At 33.8% G+C, this 25,284-nt stretch overlaps 1 protein-coding gene and 1 long non-coding RNA gene across 2 annotated transcripts; one reads left to right on the top strand and one right to left on the bottom strand.

Annotated features, from left to right (window-relative positions):
* Positions 1 to 1,308: 1,308 nt before the first annotated feature.
* On the bottom strand, positions 1,309 to 3,133 carry LOC112773103 (uncharacterized). The gene is made up of 2 exons (XR_003187786.3): positions 2,125 to 3,133; positions 1,309 to 1,709 (listed from the first exon to the last, which is right to left on the bottom strand). It is a non-coding gene; the product is annotated as an uncharacterized lncRNA (long non-coding RNA).
* A 13,218-nt stretch (positions 3,134 to 16,351) lies between these two features.
* On the top strand, positions 16,352 to 19,885 carry LOC112771003 (transcription initiation factor TFIID subunit 8). Its single transcript, XM_025815537.2, has 3 exons — positions 16,352 to 17,145; positions 17,833 to 17,892; positions 18,581 to 19,885. Exon 3 carries the CDS (start codon positions 18,623 to 18,625, stop codon positions 19,775 to 19,777), a length of 1,155 nt encoding a protein of 384 aa, XP_025671322.1. The 5' UTR covers positions 16,352 to 17,145; positions 17,833 to 17,892; positions 18,581 to 18,622; the 3' UTR covers positions 19,778 to 19,885.
* Positions 19,886 to 25,284: the final 5,399 nt, after the last annotated feature.

Raw genomic sequence — 25,284 nt, 5'->3', positions numbered from 1 at the left:
GCAAGCAATGAAAGTGATGGAAGAAAACCATCTGTTTGTTACTCTCTTACCTAGCTAGTAACATTATTATATTCGTCCAATTGCATGGAGGATAAATCAACTCTATATATAATCATCGGATTCTCCTTAAAATTTGATGAGGATATCTCACACACCAATTATTTGTGGCACAAAAGTTGAGTTGGAAAATAAATGGCTAATGGTATATGTAACGTAATAAACAAAATAAGAATAATATAACGATAATATATATTATTAAAAAAAATAATAATAAAAGGAAAATTAGTAGAATAATTTTTCAATAATTTTATATATGTTAAGAATTAAATTGACAATTTAATAATAAATTTTGAATAGAAAAATGAAAATGACGAATATTTTTAGAATGAAAAAAAAAAGAAAATAACATAAAAATAAATAAATAAATGAAAGAAATTTATTTGTACTATTACTTCCTACGTTTGTCTCAAGTTTTAATTTTATTTCTTAAAATTTAAAAAGTTTCAATTTTAACCCATCTTTTTAAAGGATTTTAATTCTATATTATGTGAAAATTTATTAATTGTTAACAGATAATCAACTTGAGAAAGTTTAAAAAAATAATATCTAATATTTTAAAATGCTCTGCTATTCAATTTGAGTCACATTTTAAATTTGAAAAGAATTAAAAAAAATTAAAATCAGTAGAATTTATTATTTTTGGTTAATACTTTTAGTTATTAGTTTAATTTTTTTAGTCTAACAATCTAAAATATATTTTTAATCTACACTTTTAAATATTGTTAGATAATTATTGGTCAAGAATAATAAATTCGGTTGGCCTTCTAATATTTTTCATAAAAAAATAATATCTAAAATTTTTAGAATATGGTGCAGTTTAATGGAATCAAAACTTTTACTTGAGAAAATTATATATAGAAGATTATTTATACACTTATTTTATTAGCAGAATTCTCATATTTTCTTGAGAATTAGATGTAAGCATTTTGATCCAAACTAATATATATTACTATGTATATCTTATGAACTCTTAAATTGATCTAAAATCTATTAAAACCTTGGAACTGTTCTAAATCCGTGAATACCAAATATTGTTATAAACTTTAAGTTCTAGAAAGTAATTTATCTAATATTTTATAGAGTAATTTATTAATTAAGTTTTTGTTATAAACTGATTAGTTATATACAAAATTATTAAGAGTTAATTTAAGAATTGAATTTTAATGTATTGAATAATGTAAATGAGTTTTTCACAAATATCCAATGTAGTATTATTAGATTAGTAAAACTAACTAATTTTTAAATATATTAATTAAAAATATGAATTTAATTGAATGATCATATAACATTTTTACATGAATCACACCTCTATTATCATTTTTTCATCTCATTCTCTTCTCCATCAACATTATTCTCTCATGTCTCATTTTCATTTACCCCCTATCTACACCCAATTCTCCTAATCTTTGCCACCACTACCTCCTCTGCAAGCCACCGTTGCTACAATTTCACTACTTTCAATCCTCCTTCTTCAACCATAGCAGAAGCAGAGGCACAAATAAATCTTGTTCATCCCAATCTCAACCACCTCTATTGTTGCTTTCATTGTCACTTGTGGACCTTATTCGTCATTGCCATTAGTGCCAAATTACTGTATCTTTGTTGAGCCTTCTTCGGTGGGATGTTTTCGTGGAGCTACTGCTCCTAGCCTAATAAGGGTAGAAGAAAATTAAAACAAAATTTTATTGAAATTAATTACAATTTCATTTTGGAAATGATTCATGGCTTTCTATTACCATTCAATTAGGATTTCTGTTAGATAATACCTTGTGCACATGTAATTATATCTCTTGTAACTATAATAATTTAGTGACTCACAATCAATGAAAATCAGTTTGCTCTCTTTATTCTTTGACTCCTCTCACTCAAAATATTCACTTTTCTGGTTCATGCATCATAAAATCTCAATATTGCCATCAATCTTTGTTCGTTTAAGTACGATTTTGGTCTTTAAGGTTTAGGTTGAAAATCAAAACTATCTTTAAGATTTTTTCGTTCAAATTCATCTCTAAGATTTAATTTAATTTTATAATCATCCTTCCCTTAATTTTCGGACAAAAATACCTTCATCTTCACTTTCATCTAGCCCCACACATACATCACCTGCTCATATACTCAGAAAATACAAAAGAAAGGAAGAGAAATAAGACAGAGGGAAGAGATATTGAAGAAGACATGGGAAGGAAGAAGAAAAGAAGTTGTCCGATGAGGTGCAAGCCGCTGTTGATTTCCTAAGCGCTGCCACAAGAACCGTCATTACAGACACTTGGTTCTGTTCCTCTTCATCTTGTTCCACTGCTCTCCTCCCCCTTCCACTATCACCGTATCTTTCGCCCTTGCTCACTATCATTGCTCTCTCTCTCTCTCTCTCTCTCTCTCTCTCTCTCTCTCTCTCTCTCTCTCTCTCTCTCTCTCTCTCTCTCTCACTCTCTCATAAACAAATATGGAGACAATAAAGGCTTTAAATTTGAGGATACGACCATTCCATTTGTTAGTATGAGTGTGAATGTGGGATTTTGTGTTTGTTGCATTCTTTCGGTGCTTTAACAACCACTCATTTCAAATTTTGCTTTACCTACAGTTTCCTCTCTCGCTGACAACACTTTCTCTGGCTCGAATTTTTTTCTCTTTTTTTCTTTTGCTTTTTCTGAGTGTGTGAGTAGGTGTGGTTAGATGAGAGTGGGAAAGATGAGGGATTGAAAAACTAAAAAAAATTGGAAAAAATGAAGGCATTTTTGTTCAAAAATTAAGAAAATATGATTTTAAAACCAAATTGAACCTTATTCAAATGCAAAAAAAATATTGAGAATGATTTTGATTTTCAGGCTAAATCTTAGAGGCCAAAATCGTACCTAACCCATCTTTTTCTATTTAGAGTTAGGGTTGGGGTGGATGGAAAGGGTTATAGGTTGGAGTGTATTAGGTGATGGGGTTCAGGTGAGAGGGGTTGGAAATAATGGGTAGGATAGCGGAGAGAGAGAGAGAGAGAGAGAGAGAGAGAGAGAGAGAGAGAGAGAGAGAGAGAGAGAGAGAGATTATGGTGGTGGTGACGTTAGATAGCAGACGATGATATGGGTGGTTTAAGGGTCGGTAAGAGAGTTTTTTATTTTATTTTTATCAGGAGCAATTTGGTCTAAAAGTTAATGTTTGGGTAAAAAATATCATTTAAAAATAAGAGTATAGATTCATTTTAGTCATCTAAAGAATTCTAAATTAGACAAATTAATTCCTAACTAAAATTAATTAACCCGTTAGTCTCCAATTTTTTGCTCTGTAAGTTAGATTCGTCCCCAAAGAACTTTACTCTGTCAACTCCTAACAGAGTCATCAGACAGGCATGCTAAGTGAATGACTAAGCAGTTAAATGGCACGCGTGCAAGTAGACAAATAGATCTGATCCTTAGTAATATAGTTTCAATCATATTGGTCCTCAAAGATATTAATTATCAAGAAAATTAGTTCCCAAAAAATTCATTATCAAACAAATTAGTCCCCAAAGAGATTCATAATGATAGTCACATTACCTACCTAATCATGTATAAACTATTTTTTAACACTAAAAATAAACTTTTGATTATTTTATACTGTTAAAGAGACCACTCGTTTTATATGGATGCATATTGTTTTAACATTTTTTCCTAATCACAGTCGACACTAGTTGCTTAATATCCATACCCAACAACAATGGAAAAAGCTCGTATAAATGAAAAAAATAGCAACAATGATTAATCATACTATAATCATTCTAAAAGAAAACACAAGAATAATGCCAACCTTGAGTGGTGATGATTGAGACACAAATAGAACCTACTTGCAAGTGATCGTCGACTGTGAAGGTATTGGTAGGCATAGAGAAGGGGGTTGAATCTACGCCTTCCTTTTAAGTTGCTGTTATTACCCTTTTAAAACTAACTTTCAATTCCAGTTCTGTTTGAACTCAGCAGCGGAAATTTATGAGACAATTTATTTTTGTCTCATGAATATCAGAAAACAAAACTCAGAAGAGAAGAGAAAAGCTAACACCAGCATGTATCCTGGTTCGGTTGCCTTGTGCTATGCAACTTACATCCAGTCTCCTCCACAACTATGGAAGAATTTTCACTATAGTTAATAGTATTACATACACCAATTTCACAAGATTGACCCAATCCTTTCACACTCAAGTTCTAACCTAACTTGACATTGGCTATGCTAATACCTAACTATTCATCTTAGTGCTAACCCAACTAAGAAAGGGATACCTTACAAGTACAAGATACAAGACACTTAACCAACCTAAAGAAATCAGAAAATAACTCTAGGCTTTTTTCTCAAGTGTATCACTCAGCCTTTTTCCACTCATAGCTTTTACTTGAGCTTTCTCACAATGCCTTTTCTCACAAGAAATTACAGAAAGATAAACATAGAAAAGTACATCACAATCTGTAAAACATGAAGGAGATTGACTTCATCAGCAGCCTCTTTGCTATGTGCAAAACCAGATTCGCAAACCTCAGATACAGTTCTTCAGTATTGGCCGAATGCTTCTTTGAAAGAAAGCATTATCCAAGTAGAGGAACTTCTTTTTAGAACACTATTCTCAAACTCTGGTTTTCTCTCCTTGCCTCTGAATGAGCAGAAATTCTTCTTTTATCTCCTTGCATGTTGCTGGGTTCTTCTTCCAAGGTCAACACCTTGAGCCTTGAGCTTCGCCAACCCACAGATTCACTTTTTCTCCTTAATCCTAGAGTAGAAACTTTTCTTCTGACTTTCTCACCTTGACCGAAAGCCATAATACAGCAACCATAGAAATCTTCCAATGGTCAACTTGATCTGAGCCCTTGAAAACCAACTTGGTCCCCAAGTTAAGTTTAAGACCGTGGATACACAGCAGAGAAGAACAGAAACCATCTTTCCTTTGTTTCCCATTCCGGATAGAGCAGAGAGTTGGGAAGAAGAGATAGAACCGAGTTGCATGTATGAGGAAATGATTTACCTATAACCTAAGCTTGATTTGGTTTGGATTTTCTGATTAGATTTCTGTGTTTCAAGCTTAATCCTTCTCTTTCTTGCTTTTTTGGTGACTAGCTTGGTGAAGAAGCTCTCTCTCTTTCTATTTCTTACTTTTCTGAAGTTCTGATTTGACTTGGTCAGAGAGGAGAGGAACGTTGCACATTGAACGAGTGAAGACTTCAATCTTACAAGAGACGCTTTGTGGGATGGATACGGGCTTGGATTGGATTTCCATTAAGCAACCCGTTTTGATTTCTTTGGCTTTGTTTCTTTTGGGCTTCGCTTGAATTACTAGCCCTCAGCTTTGTTGTTTTATTTTATTCCAATTGGGCTGCTTGAATTGAATTATGGCCTACAACACATAATAAATAATTAGTAATATGCAATTTATAATTAATCTATACTAATTATTTATTTACCAAAAATAATGTTTGTCATCACTAATTAATTTAGTTAATTTCTTAACTCAACAGACTGGTTTAAGCGTTCCATAACAAAGAAAATGGAGGACATGGTAAGTCCTTATGAGGGTGGAGATATGAGTGATGAAGTGGTGGTGGTGAGTTTTTTACTCATATTGTTGTATGTAGCAATAATGGGTATGGCTACTAGGTAATTAGTGTGGAATGTGATTAGGAAAAAATGTTGAAAGAGTATGCATGAATACAGGATGGGTGGTCTCTTTAATAGTATAAAATAATCAAAAGATTATTTATTTTAATGGAGTAATACCTTAAATAGGTACCCAAAGAATTCATGATCGGATAGATTTATTCCCAACAAAATATAACTATGATTTTGACCTTAACATTCTTAGTTATACACTAGAATCCAGATACGTCCCTAGCTCAGTTTGATCCGGTTAAGACTAATGGTGACGTCCTACGTGGAGGTTGACGTGCTGATGCGTTCGGTTAAGTGCGACGTGTCACGCATAGGATAGTTTGGTTCCTATCCAACATGGACAAAACGATGTCGAATTGGATGAGAAGAGAACGACGTCATTTTGTAAAGGATAATTTTGTCCCCAATATGGAGGCCAGAGTAGCGAAACAGCGCCGTTTTAATTAGGGAACTAATTTAAAGTTAGGTTATCATCTTCAACCCCTTGCATCTTCGTGTGGTGAGAAATTCGTAGTAGGTGATGGCGAGTGGAGGCACCACGTCAGTTGCAAGTCAAAGACGAGATCGGAAAACTATTAGTGATGACTTCACTATTGACGGTGCGACGATTGGCTTTGTGAGGGGGTGATTGAGAAAAGGAGAACATCCTAAGTGCAAGTGCAGGACATATGCTGTAATATGCAGGTCTTGCACACCAGAGAACCCTAATAGGTTGTTCTTTAGCTATCTTCACTTCATGATACTCCAAAGTTGTGATAATTGTTGTGGGACTGTATATATAATTGTCATTTTGTTATTCTGATTGTAGAAAAAGCAAGGTTGTTGTGATTTTTTTTTTATATGGTTTGATAAGATTTTTGGATATGTGATGGATGGTGTAGTCAAAGGGAGTAGATTAGCTTATGTCGATACTTGTGCAGGTGAAGAATGTGTTGTAAGTTTGAACGGTGGCTTGGAGGAGAGAGTGAATTAATTGGAGAAACTATCGTTGAAGAAGAATGAAGATAGCCGATTTGTGAAGAAGCATAGTATTTTTGGTTTGTTTAGGGGTGTAATAATAGGTGCATTGCTAGTTATGATTGTGTTTTGTATCTATGTGGTGGCTATTTAGGTAAGCAGTAATGTATGTTGATTAACAAACTATTGTATTACAATTACTCATTATAATTAAATGGATATACATGAAATCAATGGTGGTGAAATAGTATGAAAACACATTGTTTATCCAAACTAGATATGTTATTTCAATACCATATATCAAAATGCTAACATAACTGAGAATCAAAACATTGTAACCACACAAGTAGCTAAGTTTCGCAACAATATAAACCAAACTAAACAAATGAATGTCCGTTTCCTTCAACATACACTAATCTAAATTAGAAAGACAAAAAGCATTAAAATTGTTTGTTTCCTTCAAAATAATAAAACATGGTCTTATCCCCTTCATAATAAGTTTTATACTAATTCTTAAAAGTATCATTTCTTCTTAGACAGGTTCAATCTTGGAGTTGGAACGAATTTGAACAATCTAGATGTTGTGCCACTAGTTACAGCTGTCATTGTCTCGGTACTAACACTTCCTTGAGCCTTGGGCCTGATTACTGTCTAACGTCTGAAAGGTTGTTGAGTCTATTTTACCTGATAGAAATATAAAATTGTAATCAAATTATTATGAGTCTATTTTATGCAAGTTTCAACATACACACTAAGTCATTTACAATTAGCATACCATGGAATTGCTTAGAACATTTTGTGTGACATGAGAAGGAGAATTTTTAAGTTGACTCTCATGAGAGGGAGGCTTAACATTTTGCATACTACCAGGTCCAGAAACATTAACCTATGTTTTTAAAATCACAAAACAATATTATAAGTAGAATTTAGGGTAATGTAACCATTTATCAATTAGATAGACCCCTAAAAATACTTTATCAGGCAATTAGGTCTTCATAGAAGCATATTTATTATGCATATAGGTCCCTACGAATATGGTCAATTGTCCATGTATTACTAAAGAATTTGTAACAAAAAATAAAGCAGAATATGACAAATGCAATTTTTAATACCTGAAATGAGGGTACTGAATGAGAAACTGGCATCTCATCTTGTGTCTGAGATTGCTTTGCCTTTCCTTTGCCTTTTGAAGATGAGCCTGCTTAGGTGCTCCCTTGCAAGTTTTGGCATTGTGCCTGATCCAGCCCCCAACACTTGTCATAGGTTACTTTGAATATCTTTTTGACCTTTGTTCCATCAGGTCCATCTTCCACTGGGTCAGGTCTCCTTCGTTTAATAGAACGACCGATTGGCCTTTTAATCTTGGGGGCTATAGAACTTACTTAGCCAAATTTCTCCCAATACTCCTCACTGTTGACAAGGCTTATGGAATGAGCATAGGTAGCCTTGAATGCATCCATCTTTAGCCATTGATGCACATACTCCTCTAGTCTATTTCCTCACTTTGCTAATGCAGCCATTACATGCACACAAGGGATGCCTAGCACAACAAGCATACTTGAATTATAATCAATTTATCAGGAACATATATCAGTAAATTCTACTCAACACTAAATGGGGACAAAAACTAAAAATTGTACCTATAAGTTGCCACATGTTACAAGTACATGTGTTGTTTCCTAGATGCACCCCCACTTTCTTCATATGATATTGTACCTTAAATTTGACTAGGTAAGCCCATGCATCCTCATTGACCCTCTTTAGTCTATTCATGTTCTTCTTGAACACTGCATACGTACTGCTCTTAGCACAAGTCCAAACAACATTCTTCAACTGCTTGCTCTTATACTTATCAATGAAATCTTTCAAATATGTCTTACACGTTTTTCATGATGCGTGTTTGGCATAACTTCTTTCAGAGCCAACAACAGACTCTATACAATATTGCTCAATGTTATAACTAAACTAAAGAGATAAAAAAGTAAAAGAAATTAACTAGATTAAAAATCCAATACTTGATACCTTTTGCTGATCACTAATGAAGTTCCACCCTTCAACTGTAGCACTGCCTAAGTCATTTTGTAACGATTCTATAAACCATTTCCATCTAGCTTTAGTCTCACTATCAACTACTACGTATGCAATCACATAAAAGTTATTGTTGTCATCTTGTGCTACTGCTAACAGCAGTTGTCTTTCGTAAAACTCCTTCAAAAAGCATCCATCTAATCCTATCGATGGTTGACAGCCAGTTTTAAATTCTTGTTTACAAGCATCTAAGCAAACATACAACTTGTCAAAAAGTGGAGGTGATTGGGGAATAGGCTCCACTGATAAAAGGACAGTTGAACTAGGATTGCTTTTGTATAGTTCTTGCAAATAGTCTCGTAACTTTCTATGTTAAGACTTCTTATTACCAACATACTTCTCTCTTGCCATCTTCAAACCCCTATACAACATTTTGTCACTAATGATCACATTGTAATCAATTTTGATATGATCTCATGCTTCTGCATTGGTTAGTCTTAGCTAACTTAGAAGTCTTTTTGACAACTTGTCTGCAACCCAATTTTGATCTGCCATATTGCTTTTGAACTCTCTTCCACAAGTGTGCACGAGATTAAAAGTCTTAATATAGTAACCACCAGACCTTGAGTTCCTTGCACAGTAGATAACCCAAGGATAATTATTCTTCTCATGTTCTTTATCACCCATTGTCTCAGATCCTGTATTACCAGTCTTTTGATTAGGATCACCCTGAATTGCATCAATTACAACAACACCAGCCACCTGAGCAGGGTTAGTTTCACTAGAATTAGCCTCAACAGATTTTTCCTCAGCTGCAATGTTATTAGTTGTATTATCATCTTCAGCAACATTTGTATCAGTAGGCACCACACTACTATTACCAACAACTTCAGAAGCATTATCAGTCTCACCTCCATTTGATGCATCCTCTTTTGCCTTAGATTCTGCCTTAGCTCTCAGTCTTTCTTTGACCTTCTCCTTTTGTTTCTCCTTTCCAGCCAGAAAATCATCATGCACACATGCTGCTCTCACCCTCCTCTTATCATTCTTAATATAAAATATTCTTCTGCCTCAGCTATAGTATAATCCTTTAGGGCATTTTTGAACTGTTCCAAAGTCTCAAATTCCATCTTCAACTGAAATTGAACTTTTTCAAATTCTACATTAGGATCATACTGAGGCCAATCAAATCTATCACCCCCATCATCACTTGAGTTTGGAGGAGTCAAAAAGGCCTCTGATTCATACTCAAAATCTATGTCTGATTTATCCCTTAGCTCCACACTAATCTCCTCTTCAAAAGTTGAAGGTCTTTTAGTACCAATTCCAGTGCTTTCATTGGGCCCATTACTATCATTTGACCTTGGTTCATCTTTATTAGACCTAACTTCACTTGGCCCAACATCACTCTTCTTACTCATATGAAGCCCACTTCCACTACTTACAACATATCCTACTTTCTTCCCTACCCATTTATTTTGAGTCTTAGTCTTGGCATCTCTGCCACTGTCGCCATTGACATTTGGCTTTGTAGTCTTCGTCGTAGTTTTTTTCTTTCCCTGATCGCCTTTTCTCCCTTTTTGTCCACCTTTTTTTCTAGCACACTCCTCATCCTTACTTGAATAAGAAAAACCATAACCTGAAGGTGGGGAATTATATGGCTTGTCTTCCGTAGATTTGTACCCATCATTATTACTTGACTACTTTCAATATCTACTTCATTGTCCAACCCATCATCTTCAATAACTACCTCCTCAACATCCTCATTATTATCAAATAATACCTCCTCCACCCCTTCCAATACTGGATGGTCAAAATATATATAAAACTCATCTGTATTCTTATTCTGTATCTTATTCTTCTGCAAGGCTATGATTTTTTTATCCCTATGAATAGGGTGTAGACCAGATTCTAGGGTTGCAGAGGTAGGATCATACCAGTATATTGCATTGTAGTCATGGTATTCCAAGTCCAGAAAAATTTTCTTCAAGTCAAAGAAACCAATGAGGTCAACGTCCATTAGGAAAAATCTTTTCACATTTCCATTAATGTACACCAAGACACCCTTGTTATCTCGAACAAAGCTTCCACCATGATAAAACATAGGGACCACATCTTCGGACATCTAAATGCCAACAAATAATCTAGATGTCAACACTAGAACAACCTCTTATTTGTTTATTCACAAAATGAATGTATAAAGGGATTCTAACTAAATAAAGAAGTACAATCCTCTTAAAAAAATTATAATTTTCCTATTTTAACCACTATCACTAATCACTACTACTATCCATAACAATGCATGCACACAAAATTAGAAATTCAAAAAAGTTCAAGTAAAAAAGACTTTCGACTAACCATGATCAATAGCGAATTGAAACTAGATTTTGGAACCAACTGCCGTCACGACCACCGTCACGACCACTTTCACAGCAAAGCAGAGCAATGAGTACGGGCAATATTGATGGAGATATGGAAGGGTTTCTCTATAAAACCTAGTAGAACTAATGGGATATGGAGTAATTTCATGACAATATTGAATATGAGAAGACTTATTCATCGAATCGGTCTCCCATTTAAAACGGTGCTATTTCACTACTCTAGCATCCATATTGATGACGAAATTGTCCTCTACAAAACGATGTCATTCTCTTCTCATCCAATACGATGTCATTTTGTCCACGTTAGATAGGGACCAAATTGTCCGGCGCGTGACATGTCGCACTTAACTAGATACGTCAGCACGTTAATCTCCACGTAAGACGTCATCGTTAATCTTAATCGGGTCAAACTGAGCTGGAGACGTATCTGGTGTATAACTAAGAAAGTCAGGATCAAAATCTTAGTTAAATTTTGTTGGAGATAAATCTGTCTGATCGTGAATTTTTGGAGACCTATTTGAAGTATTACTCTTTACAATGTTAAAAGAATAGTTGATACATGATTAAGTAGTTGTTGTGACTATTATTATGAATATTTTGGGGCCAATTTACCTAATAATGATTTTTTTAAGGACCAATTTGTCTGATAATTAATGTTTTTGGGAAGCAATATGACAAATTGTGTTATTATATGAATTTTTTATTTTAGAGATTTATTTGTTCACTTACGCAGTGTTACTTAATGGATGAGTCATCCATTTAACGTACTATGTTGGACGACTCCATTAAGAGTTGACAGAGTAAAGTGCATTGGGAATCAATCTAATTTATTGAAAAAAAAGTTGGAGACTAACAGGTTAATTAATTTTAGTTGTAGACTAATGTATCTGATTTGGAATTCTTTTGGGACCAAAATATGTATATATTCTAAAAATAATTATAACATTAAGGATGATTTAAAAAAATTATTAGGGACATTTTTTATTTGGTTTAATTACTTTGTTAGTCCTTCTAGTCTTACCAAATTTTTAATTAGATCCTTATATTTTTTATTCTTTTCAATTGGGTCCTTATACTACTTTTAATTTTATAATTAGGTCATTTTTATGTTAAAAATGTTAAAATTAAAAAAATATTTCGCTCAAAATACATGCGGTAAAAAATTTAATTAGGTTTTTAATTATAAATACCTTCAATTTGCGAAGAAATATTTAGTTAACTCTAATATTTTTTACACTAGGAATGATGTAATTATAAAATTAAAAGCAGTATAGAAACCTAGTTAAAAGAAAAAGGTTTAATTATTATGTCGGTCCCTATAATTTCACCGAATTTTCAATTAGGTCCCTATACTTTTTTCTTTTCAATCAGGTCCCTGCAACATATCAGATTTTGTAATTAAGTCCTTACTATGACAAAAATGTTAGAATTAACGGAATATTTCATTAAACAAAATGAATATGCCTAACACTTGACTGAATATTCTGTATAATTTAACAGAATATTTGGTTAATTTCAACGTTTTTGTTACAGTAAGGACTTAGTTACAAAATCTGATATGGTATAGGGATTCAATTGAAAAGAAAAAAAGTACAAGGATCTAATTACAAATTCGGTAAAACTATAGAGACTCACAGAATAATTAAACCAAAGAAAAAAATATAGGGACCTAATTATAAATGTGATAAAATTATAAAGACCAACAGAATAATTAAACCTTTTTATTTTAGGTATAAACCTTGAAAACCAAAAGAGCACTCAATCCTAAAAAATACTGTGTGCACATAAAAATTAATTATTATATATTTATGTATAAATATATATGTATCTGTACAAATACATGTGTTATTTAACTCATTTTTAACTAATATTTTTATATTTTAATTCAATATATATTCTTTAATAATAACTAATTTCATAACTGATTTTTAACTTACAGTGATGTTACACATACAAGCATTTTTATAACCAAGTCCAATTAATAGCTGTGAGTACGGGTCGCGGATACCCGATTTCCCATTCGAACTCAAACCGAACCAATTAAATTGGTTCTGGAATCAACGGGTAATCGGGTCTAATCCGAACCAAACCAGTGACTCTCTCTAACAATTGGTTCGGGTAACAGTTTTGGGGTACGGAACCCGAACTAACCCGTAGACCCGACCATATATTAATTAAATAAAAAAATAAAAATTTATAAAATATATATGCCTTTTAATATGTTTGGATTTTAATATCTTTAGTGTTTAATATGTTTGGATTTAAATGTGTTTAGTTTTTAATGTATTTGATGTTTAACATTTTTGGATTATTTCTATTAATGTTACATGTTTATTGTACTTACAGAATTTTTAATATAAAAATTTTATTTTTTTATGAATTTCTGTTTCATCGAGTACCCAATTATCCGAACCGAACCAATCCGTTTTTAATCGGTTTGGTTTGGTTCGGATACAAAAAAAAATGCAAATCAAAATTAAACCGAACCAATTACAATTCAATTGGTTCAGTTCTAATTTAACCTTAAACCCGAATCAACCCGACCTATGCTCACCCCTACCAACTAAGTTGTCACTAGTAAAAAACACACACATGTCATTTGAAGGATTACCATGTGTTCATAACACGTAGCGGAAGAAAAAAGGTAATCCTAAAGATCTATTTTGTGTTTAAACTTTATTCCAATAATATACAATATATAGATCAGATCTAAATACCTGAGTACGCTAGTAAAAATCTTTTTCTCCTTCGATGGTACGAAGGCGCTATGCGTATCCACACCGAGACCAACCTTTGCTGTCAACTCCTTGACCAATGGACATCTTATCTAAATTGAGAAACCTCTTGCAACTCTTTGCACACCATAAAATTCTTCTCCAAGAATTAGACTCACATACATTTATGTGCGTAGAGGTAAATGAATAACAACCCTTGTTATTCTCTCTGTCTTTCTCATGTTTTCCTCTATTCTTGGCATACATATATATAGTACGAGATTTGTTTCTGATTTTAAATTTGAATCTCAATTCAAATTTAAATCATATCTTGTTATTTTAAACTTGAATCTTTCAAATTTATGAATCATATCATAACTCAATTTAAAACAGAATCAGTTACGATTTCATCCAAATTTAGAATTCAAGTTTAGAAATAGAATAACTAATTATTCTCAAATCTCATATAATATTCTCAATTATCATACTATTATTATATTCTTGGTGCTAGCAAAAAATATAATAATATTCCATTTGAATTAATATAATTATTTATTTGATCAAATCAAATTAATAATTAAATAATTCTACAGCAAAGATTAGAACACTCGTTAGTGTGTGACCCCATAGGTTCAATACTAAGCGGGTAGTAAATTAGTCATACTAAATTTACTAATCAAGGTTGGTGTCTAGCAACACTCCTCAACGACCCGATAGTATGAAGTAATATATTTTTACTAAGAATCTTAGAAGAACAAAGTATAATTCCTTCCATCTTTCCAGCTCTTGGTTAACCCTTAGAGTATGGTTTAATTGTCAAACTCTAACTTGTTACTATTATTATAATGAACTGTGAATGACCTAAGAAACTCATTTCTTCATTCATTCAATCCCCTTGGCCAAGGTTTTATTCATCTCAGTCATTATAATCATAGAGCTCAAACTCTTTACCGAGAGTTGACGGATTCCTTATTGACTAATCATTAATTCTACAAGTATTTAAATCATACCCAATATCCATTCAACTAGCACCCTAGGGTATTAGGTGTCCGGAATCAAAGTATAATAAATACATTGTTAATTACTATGACAGTCGCAGGTCAAAGGAAACTCTATTATTGTGTTCATCTTGAGAATATCCTATTGACAAATATACAGTAATTATAACCATTAGGAATTCTCAAAGTGAGTCAGTTCAATGGTCATATCTCTATATGCACCATCTATATATATAATTTAATAAATGAGATCTATTAATCTTCATCTAATGAAGACCATTATATATATATTGATCTTTCCGGATTATTAATGTCCTTTTTAATAATCCTATGACCAAGAACAATTTAGATTAAATTATAAAATATTTATCTCTCAATATTGTGATCACTATCACAATAATAAATCTCTAAATTTAATCAAGGACGTTATTATATTAACATTTTAATATAATAACAATAACAAACTAATTGACACGTGATTGATTGGATTGTGGTCATACTACTTATTCCCAACATCATTGCTTCTTCTTTTTCTCATTTTTTGCGCAAAATTTTTTGTTGGAGAACACAAAAACTTGTTAACCTAACACATAAATTTTACATATAGCACAAAAATTTTTGCACATAGCACAAATTTATTGATCTAGCATATAATTTTTTACACATAGTACAGAAATTTTTGTCCATATCACAAAAATTTTTACTATGAATATATTTTGTTAATTGAGTGAGTCAATTGTTATATTTCAAAAATTTATATGTTATACACAAAAATTTGTATTGTGTATCAAAATTTTTTTATTGTATACCAGAATTTATGTACAATATGTATTTTGTTAGTTGATTGTCAATGTTTTGGACATGTAGCTCTTTAAATTTTTTTGTGTTATGCACTAAAATTTTTGTATTATTCATCAAATTTTTTGTGTTGTGTATCAACTTTTTTTTGTTACATATATTTTATTAGTTGGGTGTTAATATTTTTGGCATGTGATTTTTTAAAATTTATGTTATGCATTAAAATTCGCAACGACGATGATAACGACAACGACGTTGTTGAAGAAAATGTGCACAAAAAGTAAAAGTTGGTGAAAACAATGATTTTGTTTTTGTTTTTTTTTTTATAAAAAATAGAGAGACTCAACCATGAAAATTCTTAGATCAGTATAAAAAAATTGTCATTTGAGCTATAACTCATAAGCAAAAATAATGACTTTGTTGAAGAAAAAAAAGACGACAACCACATTAAAAAAATGGGTGTATTTAAATTGGTTGGATTTGATGATAAAATTATTTGGCTGGGTAGCTTTATTATTTAACTTATACATAACATAATAGGTGATTTAAAATGAATTTGGATTCTCTAAATTTTAAATTTGTATTTTAGAAGGTAAAGTGTAATTTTCTATTCTTAAATAGTTTCTCTCTCATATTTATTATTAGTCACACCTATAAAATAAATGGTGAGAAATCACACTTTTCTCTCTAAAGTAAAATTCAAACTTTAAATCCAAATCCATTTAAAATATAGCTCAAAATAAAAATAGAAATGTAACAGAAATATAAATGAAGCTGGGTTGCGAAGTCGAAGATTTTGAACTCATCTATTCTCTGTATCGCAGTCAAAGCCAGCACGCGCTCCAAACCATCTTCTCCCCCTGAAATTCCTCACTTCTCCACTCGGTCCCAGACCCCCTTATTACAAACCCGAAACCCAAACTCTATGGTTTCACCTAGGGGTGTTCAAAACCGATCCAGACCAAACTAAACCGATCAACCGAACCAAAAAACCGAAAACCGAACAAACCAAAAAATATGTTTTGCAGTTTTTACGGTTCGGTTCGGTTTTCGGTTCTGACCATAAAAACCTCAACTGAACCGAACCGACTGAACCGGTGAGGTTAAAAAACCCTGAAATAACCTCACCCCACCCCCCCCCCCCACCCCCAATTCCCTATTCAGCTGCGTGACCTAACCCCACGCCTCCCACTCCCAGTCTCCCAGCGTGACCGTTCCCCCTTACCCCAATCGGAAGTGAAACCTGGCGATCTCCTCTCACAGTCGCGCTCTCCCCTCAGGCCCTCACAGTCTGCACCGTTCCCCCCTCGAAAGTGAAACCTCATTCTTGAGTCTCGAGGCCGGCGGCGAACTCACGTTGCAGCACCTCCCAGCGCCGCGAGAGACCCTTCCTCCCAACGCCGCCGAACCTCTTCGCGGACAGAGCACCACGAAGACCCAGCCCCAGCACCACCCTCGCACCCAGGCGTAGCAGTGTTTCTGGCCACCCAGGCACCGACAACACAGCACTTCTCAATCTCCCACCCACAACACAGCAGCCACCGGTTGGTCCTCTTCCAGTGCTCTTCCTCCTTCCCATCCACTTGACTTCAGGTTTGATTTTCTCTCCTTCTATGTATCTGAAGCTAATTAGACATATTGGGTTTATAATTATGAAATAGTTAGGGTTTGATTTTGTTAATTATAATTTCTGCGATTCTGAGTTGCTGGATTTGTTTAGGGTTTTGTTATTTTCTTCTTAATAACTCTGATTGATTCTGTGCTTCTGAGTTGCTGGGTTCAAATTTGCTTGTTTTGCTTAGTTCAAATTCTGTGATTCTCTGATTCTATGATTATGTGATTCTGAATTGATTTTTGGTTTTCTGCACTTATTTTGCTTGTTTTGAAATTTTGTTAATAATACTGAGGAGTTACTGTGCTTTTTACTGATTTTGTTAATTTTAGTTGTTTGTTTTGAGTTGATTTTGTGATTTAATTTATTAATAATTCTGATTATGTGATTATGAGCTGCTGGGTTTAATTTATTTTTTCTTGTTTTGAGTTGATTTTGTGATTTATTTGTATTCAATTTCTGCTCAATCTATTTGTTCATTGTTGCTGATTGTTGTTCATTGTTGTTCATTATTTGTTCATTGTTGCTGATTGTTGTTCATTGTTCATTGTTGCTGAATGCTAGTAATTTTATTTTGTTGTGTTTCTGCTTCTATTTTTTTAATTATTTGTTCATTGTTGTTGATTCCTAGTATTTGTTGTTCATTATCTGGTATTGGTCTTTGGCAGGATATAAGAAGAGAACTTGGAATCAATATAATTGATGAACAAAAGGTGCAATTGTCTAAGGTAATTGGTCTTTCTACACATGTCTGGGTTGCGGCTTTTAGTTTCAAGAGAACTAGGTGGGCACAATGTATTTATGTATTGCCTGCATTTTTTTACATAATGCAATGACACTTCTGTAATATACCTTTAGATGTGTTATTTTCTTTATGAACTAGAATTTTATTGTTTGTAATATACCTTTAGATGTGTTATTTTCTTACATAATGCAATGACACTTCTGTTAGTCTTGTGTTATTTTGTGTCATTTAATAGAGTTAGTTCATTTGTTTTACTACATTTAGGAATTCCTTGACATATTTGTGAAATTGTGATTCTGAGTTTTATTTATTTTAATTTCTTTTGTCGTTGAATTCCATTGAATCAATATTTTTGTTAGTTATTGCATATTTGTGTTATATGATTTTAATGTTATAATTTTGTGAAATAGTATGGCAGGCTTTTCTTTGAATTGATTGAAAAAACCGAAAAAACCGAACCAAATCAAACCGATTTTAATTGGTTTGGTTTGGTTTAGATGGTCTGAATAAAAAAACCGAACCAAACCGAACCGCAGTTTAATTAATTAAACTATTGGATCGGATGACTTTTCTCTAAAAAACCGAACCAAACCGCACCGCGAACACCCCTTATTTCACCACTCATCTAACTTTTATTTTATTTATTTTATTATTATTATTATTATTTCCAGTTTCACTATGAGGATGTTCTTTTAACCAAATTATCCGTGATCATGGGGTTCACTTATTCCACTAATGGAAACCCTAATCGACGGACCATCGACCATGGAGGAGTTGCAGGAAGAGCTTCATCTGACGAGTTTGGGCGTGCGGTTTCTCGAATAGCTGTGGCACAGATTTGCGAATCTGCAGGGTTTAATGGCGTCAAGAATTCCGCCATCGAAGCACTTTCCGATGTCACAATTAGGTACCTTATTGACTTGGGGAAAATAGCTGAATTTTATGCTAACCTTGCTGGTAGATCGCAATGTAGTGTCTTTGATTTGATTCTAGGGTTAGAGGATTTAGAACAGGTCAAGGGTTTCATAGGTTCTGGTCAAAGTCAATGCCTTTTAGGTTCAGGAACTGTTAGGGATCTTATGAGGTTTGTGAATTGCGGTGATGAGGTTCCTTTTGCTCAGCCAATACCGAATTTTCCAGTGATTCGGCAGCGGAAAGTTATCCCTAGTTTCTTGCAAATGGGGGAGGCACCGCCTTCTAAGCATATACCACCTTGGTTGCCGGCATTGCCGGACCCTCACACTTATATTCACACGCCTATGTGGGATGAGAGGACTTGTGATCCCCGGGAAGACAAGGTTGAACAGGCCAGGCAACGTAGAAAGGCTGAGAGGTCGTTGTTGAGCTTGCAGAAGAGGTTGTTGTTGTGTAGTGGTTCAGTAGAAACACGCAATACAACTTCTAATGTGGTTGTGCCGAGTGGTGGTGGTGCTTCACTTAGACAAGGAGAAGGTGAAGGGGTTGATAAGAACCCTTACCTTAAGGCTCCTGTGGATAATAAAGATGTTTCTCCAGTTCCCTTGCCGGGGAAGCTTTCTGATGATGTTGATATGATTGCAAATCATGTTTCTGTGTTGGAGGCATTTGCTCCTGCAATTGAGATGATGAGGAGTAGTGGTGTTTTGTGTGAAGATGAGGGGATGCAAGGGAGAACAGTTCTTCCAGCTGTGAGACCTACTGTTTATTTCAAGTTCAGGGCTGGAAAAAAGCTTATCCACGAGTCCTTGGATATGAGGAATCAGAAGAAGGATGCTTCACAAACAGCGGCCTTGGCTGGTAGAGATGACGAGAGGGATGATAAGAAGCGGAGAGCTGAGCTTATTCTTAAACAATCTATGGAAAACCCACAAGAACTCACTCTGTTGTAGATTAGTTTATTGACTGGATTTGTTGGATGATGTAAAATTGAGTTTGTAAAAATGAAGACCTTCAAGGGTTAACCCTTTTTTGTCTTAATTAAAACCTTTTTTTCTGTAGCTGTGACTTGTGCTCGAGTTTTTATTGTTATTCTTTTATCTTTATTGATTTTTTTTTATCTATCCTTTATTAATATTATTTCATCATTTATAAAAAATATCAATGTAATGGGATTGCATCGGTTCCCTCATTTTGAGGGAAAGGTTTCGGAAGTCTCTGCATTTCATTGAAAAGGTAAGACTACGTTACTCTCTTTTATCTAAGATTTAGGGTATTGAACTGGTGTGATAGATTATTCCTGTAAATTTCGGTTTTCTGTATTCACATATTCCCTCTGCTCCAAAATATCTATCACTTTGGAATTTGGTTCATTGATTACTCAATGTATTTAGACATGAATTGTATCCAATACATTAAATATTAAATGTACCAAAAATTCCAAAGTATTAGATATTTTGGAATGGTTGGAGTATCAATTTTCCTGATTTTCATAATACTGGTTGATATCCTTATTATTGTAATATCTGAATACTGATGTTCAACAGTTAAGTGGTCTCACGGTCTGCTGCCTGAATTCCAATAATTTGTCATTGAAAAATCTTTTTTCGTTTTGAGATTGTAGTTTGATTTACTGAGAATTCAATTTGAACCTTCTTTTAATGTTATCATCATCTGTTTTGATCGTACTGTTTTGCTGAAGTTTCAGAACAGCAATCCTCCTTTATTATCTGCTTAGCTTTGTTCTGTTAATTTGTTCAGCATCCAAGCCTGAGCTCATCCTATAAGTATGGAATTCCATGATATTCATTCGTTGATTTCTTTGGTATCAATTATTTCAGTTTATGCATATATATGCTTTAATGTTCTGACTGTTATAATGGTTTAACATATTATAATCACTATTTTTTAAGGTTTTGCTATTGTGTCCCCTAAGGGCACCCATTAAGATCTTTGATAGTGGAATCCTTTGAAACTCAATACATTGATAACTTTAAAACCTTAATGATTGTCCTTTGGGCACGCATTAGGTAAATCTTTCATTATGGTGATGGTTTCTAGTGTTCCCAAACTGAAAGTGAGTGTCCCGTGCTAACTCTTGCAAAATGGTTGTCAGATGAGTTTGAAGAGAATATTCGGGGTAATGTGCCTTCTACTTTATTGCATTTAACATAGTTTGTAGCTTTGAATTGATTGAATTCACTTCTTGTTGTTTTCTAAATCTCTCAATGCTTTAAGTGATTCATTTATCGTAAATTTTTGTTAAAAAGTGATCTCCTGTTTTCTACTAATAATGAATGTTGTCTCTGTTTTCTTTTATAAATTTCATCCCATGTTTGGTGTTGCTATGAGCTGCTACTTCTAAATTAAATGGTTGTTTACGATGACCCTTGTTGTGCTTGTTCTATTCAACCATGTTTTTGGTCATAATTTGTTTCCTTTTGGTCCACCATGTATGCCACATGTGTTTGATGATTGTTGTACAGAAAGTCGACATGGGGACTATTGAATGAATTTTTGGCAAAGTGTGGAAGGAACTGGACAGAGATAAGGGAAAGAAGAGGGTGGGAATGCCACGAAAAAACCAACAGCTGTAATTATGCGGGACTCTGATATTCTGTTGATACATGGCCGTTTTATCGGCGATATTGCACCATTATGGGGAAAGGTCACATTTTTAATCCTTCTTGTGAGACTGATTTCTAATATGAATAAATTAGTGAATGGTTCAAAACTGCTGCCTTTAAATAAGAGATTTTTGTCTTTATAGGACAAGTTAATTTATTTATTCATAGAAAAATGAAATTTTATTAGATTAGAAGGGAATATAGAAAAGAGGTAAGCCATCCATTCCTTGCTTATATACAAAAAGTATTGGTAAGAAATAAGACATATAAGGCTTAGCTATTAAGAACGCTTGCCAATCCCTTTGATTATAAGATGGGTTTTGATAAATGAAATACTACACAGTTAACATTTAGAGCATTTCCCCCTGCATTTGATATTTGAAATAATTCTGTATATTGTTGTCTCAGCTGAGTTCCCTTTTGATTGTGTTATTAATTATTATATTTACTGCTAGGTGTTTAGATTATATCATTATATTTTTTAGTTTCAAGTTATTAGCATTTGAAGTATCTTTTTTCATTTTATTCTGGATATATTGTTTATTCTATTTAGTTTTTACTGCTAAGTGTGTGCTTATCTAGGGTAAAAATGGAAAATCCTCCCCATCCTGAACCGAAAGTGTTAGATTTGCTACTGTATTGGACAGTACAAATTAATTGATCTTATATTAAGTCTTTCTTATATTCTCAATAAGAACTTACTATTTAACAGTTAAAATTGATCTGTGTGTTGTACCTTTGCATTAGCCACTATTATTTTTATTAATATGCCCTCCTGAATGTAAGGAGTTTCTACTCCTTTGGTCCTCATTTTTAAGATTGAAGTGAAACCAGGTTTAAGTTGTCACTTTCTTCTTAAGACTGAACCTTCTATGACATTAAATAGGGTCATTTGTTGAACTATTTGTGTTTTTCCAATATTTATCATCTATGAGTCATTTGCTCATCTTTCATAAGTTTTATTTTTAGCGAAAATCATATAGGTTATGCTTTTCACTTGCTATATTGTGTAGTTATTGAGTAGGCTGAGGCGCTCTTGAATTTGAATACTTTAAAAGAAAGAAATAAATGAACTCATTAATGAAAAAAACCAAATTTTTAGTTTCTGACAGAATTAGATATATCACAAGCTTAAGGCATTGCTGTGGAAAAGTCTATGTGGTTATAAACTTTGACACTTGTGCAGGAATTATCATCAAGTAGTGCAAACTATATCCAAGGGATTGCCATAAGAGTAAAATAAAGTAATTCAAAAAGATTTTAGTGCCAATTGAAGAGTAATTCTTGAACATCACACACTCATAACAGAAGACTCATGCTGATTGCTTATATAAGAAAGGGGCCAAAGCAAAAGGAACTAAGCTATGAAATTGGACTCGAGAAATTTTAACTATAAAAGTTGAAAAATGAAATAAAGCAGTTGAAATCCTTACTTGATGTCATATGGATGTGTTCATATAATAATAAAAAAGACATCTCTGTTATATATTATATATATAGATGTCTAGATATAGATTATTGTTCTTGTTATTGTTGTTACCATCTATGTTGCTATTGCTGCTGCTACTTTTGTTGTCATCATTGTTTGTCGTTGTTTTTGATGTAAGAATTATATTGTAATTAAAAATGTTGAGACCTTAATAATCGATTTTGACTGTCTGATTAATCTAAATCATAATGCTTGTGAGCTTATCTAAATCAATGGCTGAGAGTAAACTGGTTCAATACTTCTTAAAAAGTAAGGATTTGTCTATAAAAGTTTTTCATAATTTCAACGTGCTCCTCTGCTCAATTCCAGCGTGAGGCGGTGGTGGAACCCTACTCTGCCCATGCGTGCCAGTGTTATATGCCATGGAAGACCTCTGGCAACAGGCTTGAAAACTTTCTTAAAGAAGTGAGCCAGCATCACCAAATTGTGGTGCTAAAGAGAATGAAGGGTGCCCTGACTCAGAACAATGATCTCGACGAGGATGTAGCAGAAGAGTACAGGGTTTACGCGGCGACGAGGAGGAGGATGCGACAACCAGGTGGTGCCGTGGTGATTGACAATGATGCCACTGCTGACACCAAGATCCTCCAACTATGGTAATAACTGAAATACGACTCTAGTAATCTTTCTTTCTGTCCTAAAATTTTCTTCGGGTTAATATAGCTCCTAATTTTCATTGATTGTCTCTGATTTGATTTTCATCCTATAGTTTATTATTTACCTTATTGTATGAAATCAATTTGACTAGTTTCTGCAAGCATTCAAGGCTGTGGCCGTAGCTAATTTTCCTTTGTAACTAGAACTCTACCAAATGAATTTTTTGGACAAATTAGCACAAATTCATATTCTTTGTAAGGTTTCATAAAAAAAATGTTTGTTCATGTGCAATCTTTCATGTATTTATTTTTATTTGTAGAAAAGTAAATACAAGACAACAAAAATAAATAGAAAAAAACACAACGTAAAAGAAAAATAAATATTAGACATAGCAAAAAGAAATAGAAAATGCCAAAAAAAAAAAAAAAAAAAAAGAGAAACCAAGTACAACATGCAATAAAAAAAAAGGACCAACTACAACACAAAAAGAACTAAATACAAATAAGAAACTCTAGCAGTCTATTTCTTTCCCAATTTTTGTGCCCCACAAACTTCTTCCCTTTCTTCGGCATATTCTGAAACGGAGATGGCGTGTATTTTTTTGGTGGAACAGTTTCTATCCATAAAAAATATGAATGACCTTCACAAGTATCCACATCCTGGCCATTCGCTCCACTACCTTCATAAATACCAGAAGCACTCGTCGCTCCACTACCTTCATAAATACCAGAAGCACTCGTATCCTGGCGCTCGCTCCACCATCACCGTAAATCCTGAAAGCATTGATGTCCTAGCCAATCAGTTGACCACCCTGCCCATCGTTGTAATGGATATCATCTTCTCCGAACTCCTTCTTTAGCTGCGCACACTCGTTCAAATCAAACAATGTTGTACACGGGGTTCGGACGTTTGCGGTGGGTCGACCATATGCAAGTGATGTTTCCGTTCTGGTGGGTCCATTGCAAAGTCACTAGCTCGAGTATCGACAGACCTTTGGTCAACAGACAATTCAGAAGTAAGAGGCTTTTGTCGACCTACGAAATCCGCAGATCACGGATGTTGTGGTGGGAGAGGTGGATAAACCGGAAACTGATGTTGTCCGGATGGCGACAGTGGCTTTGATTGATTCGCCGTGGGGTCTGCCTGCAGAACTCTCCCTGACAACCTTAGGTGATCACGATATGTTCTTGTGTACCAATCATAGTACATTGGAGAAGGATGAAAGTCATCAGTTTCATCTCCTATTTGTAGTTGATGGAAGCGCTGGTTCCCCATATCGACCCAATAACTGTTCCTTTCCATCCAGTCATGGCACTGTGTTCCGGTCAACCGCTTGCAGTACGCTTTTCCAATCTGGAATGCATTGTCTGGCGGAGGTTGTGGAAGCCCGACTAGCACATCACTTGATCTGTTGGGTGCCATTCAATACACTTGAACGACACCAACAGGCACTTTGTAGAGCACATCTACAACTGTATTTGTAGGTCCTCAAAAACATCAAATCCGACGTATGGCCGCCATATAAACTGCACAATAATAAAGAAGACAATAATCAGTTAAATTATTAAATATAAATAATATGAAAAGAAATCAATAGCAAGTACGTCGTTCACAGCCTATCATCTAACTGTGTCTAAATTGTGTCGCAAATTTTTACACACAATTTCTTAATCGGCGCCAATGACTCCACCTAAATCATTTGACATTGGTTATAATCAATTTTCAAAATATAAAAAAGGATGAAATC

The sequence above is a fragment of the Arachis hypogaea genome, chromosome 18 (genome assembly GCF_003086295.3).
Source record: "Arachis hypogaea cultivar Tifrunner chromosome 18, arahy.Tifrunner.gnm2.J5K5, whole genome shotgun sequence".
Taxonomy (NCBI): Eukaryota; Viridiplantae; Streptophyta; class Magnoliopsida; order Fabales; family Fabaceae; genus Arachis; species Arachis hypogaea.
Note: the sequence above shows the minus strand (reverse complement) of the source record. Positions and strands in the feature narration are given on the sequence as shown.

What these genes read in the sequence shown, in the direction of transcription:
- LOC112771003 (XM_025815537.2), top strand. Translation starts at nt 18,623, where the DNA reads ATGGGGTTCACTTATTCCACTAATGGAAACCCTAATCGACGGACCATC.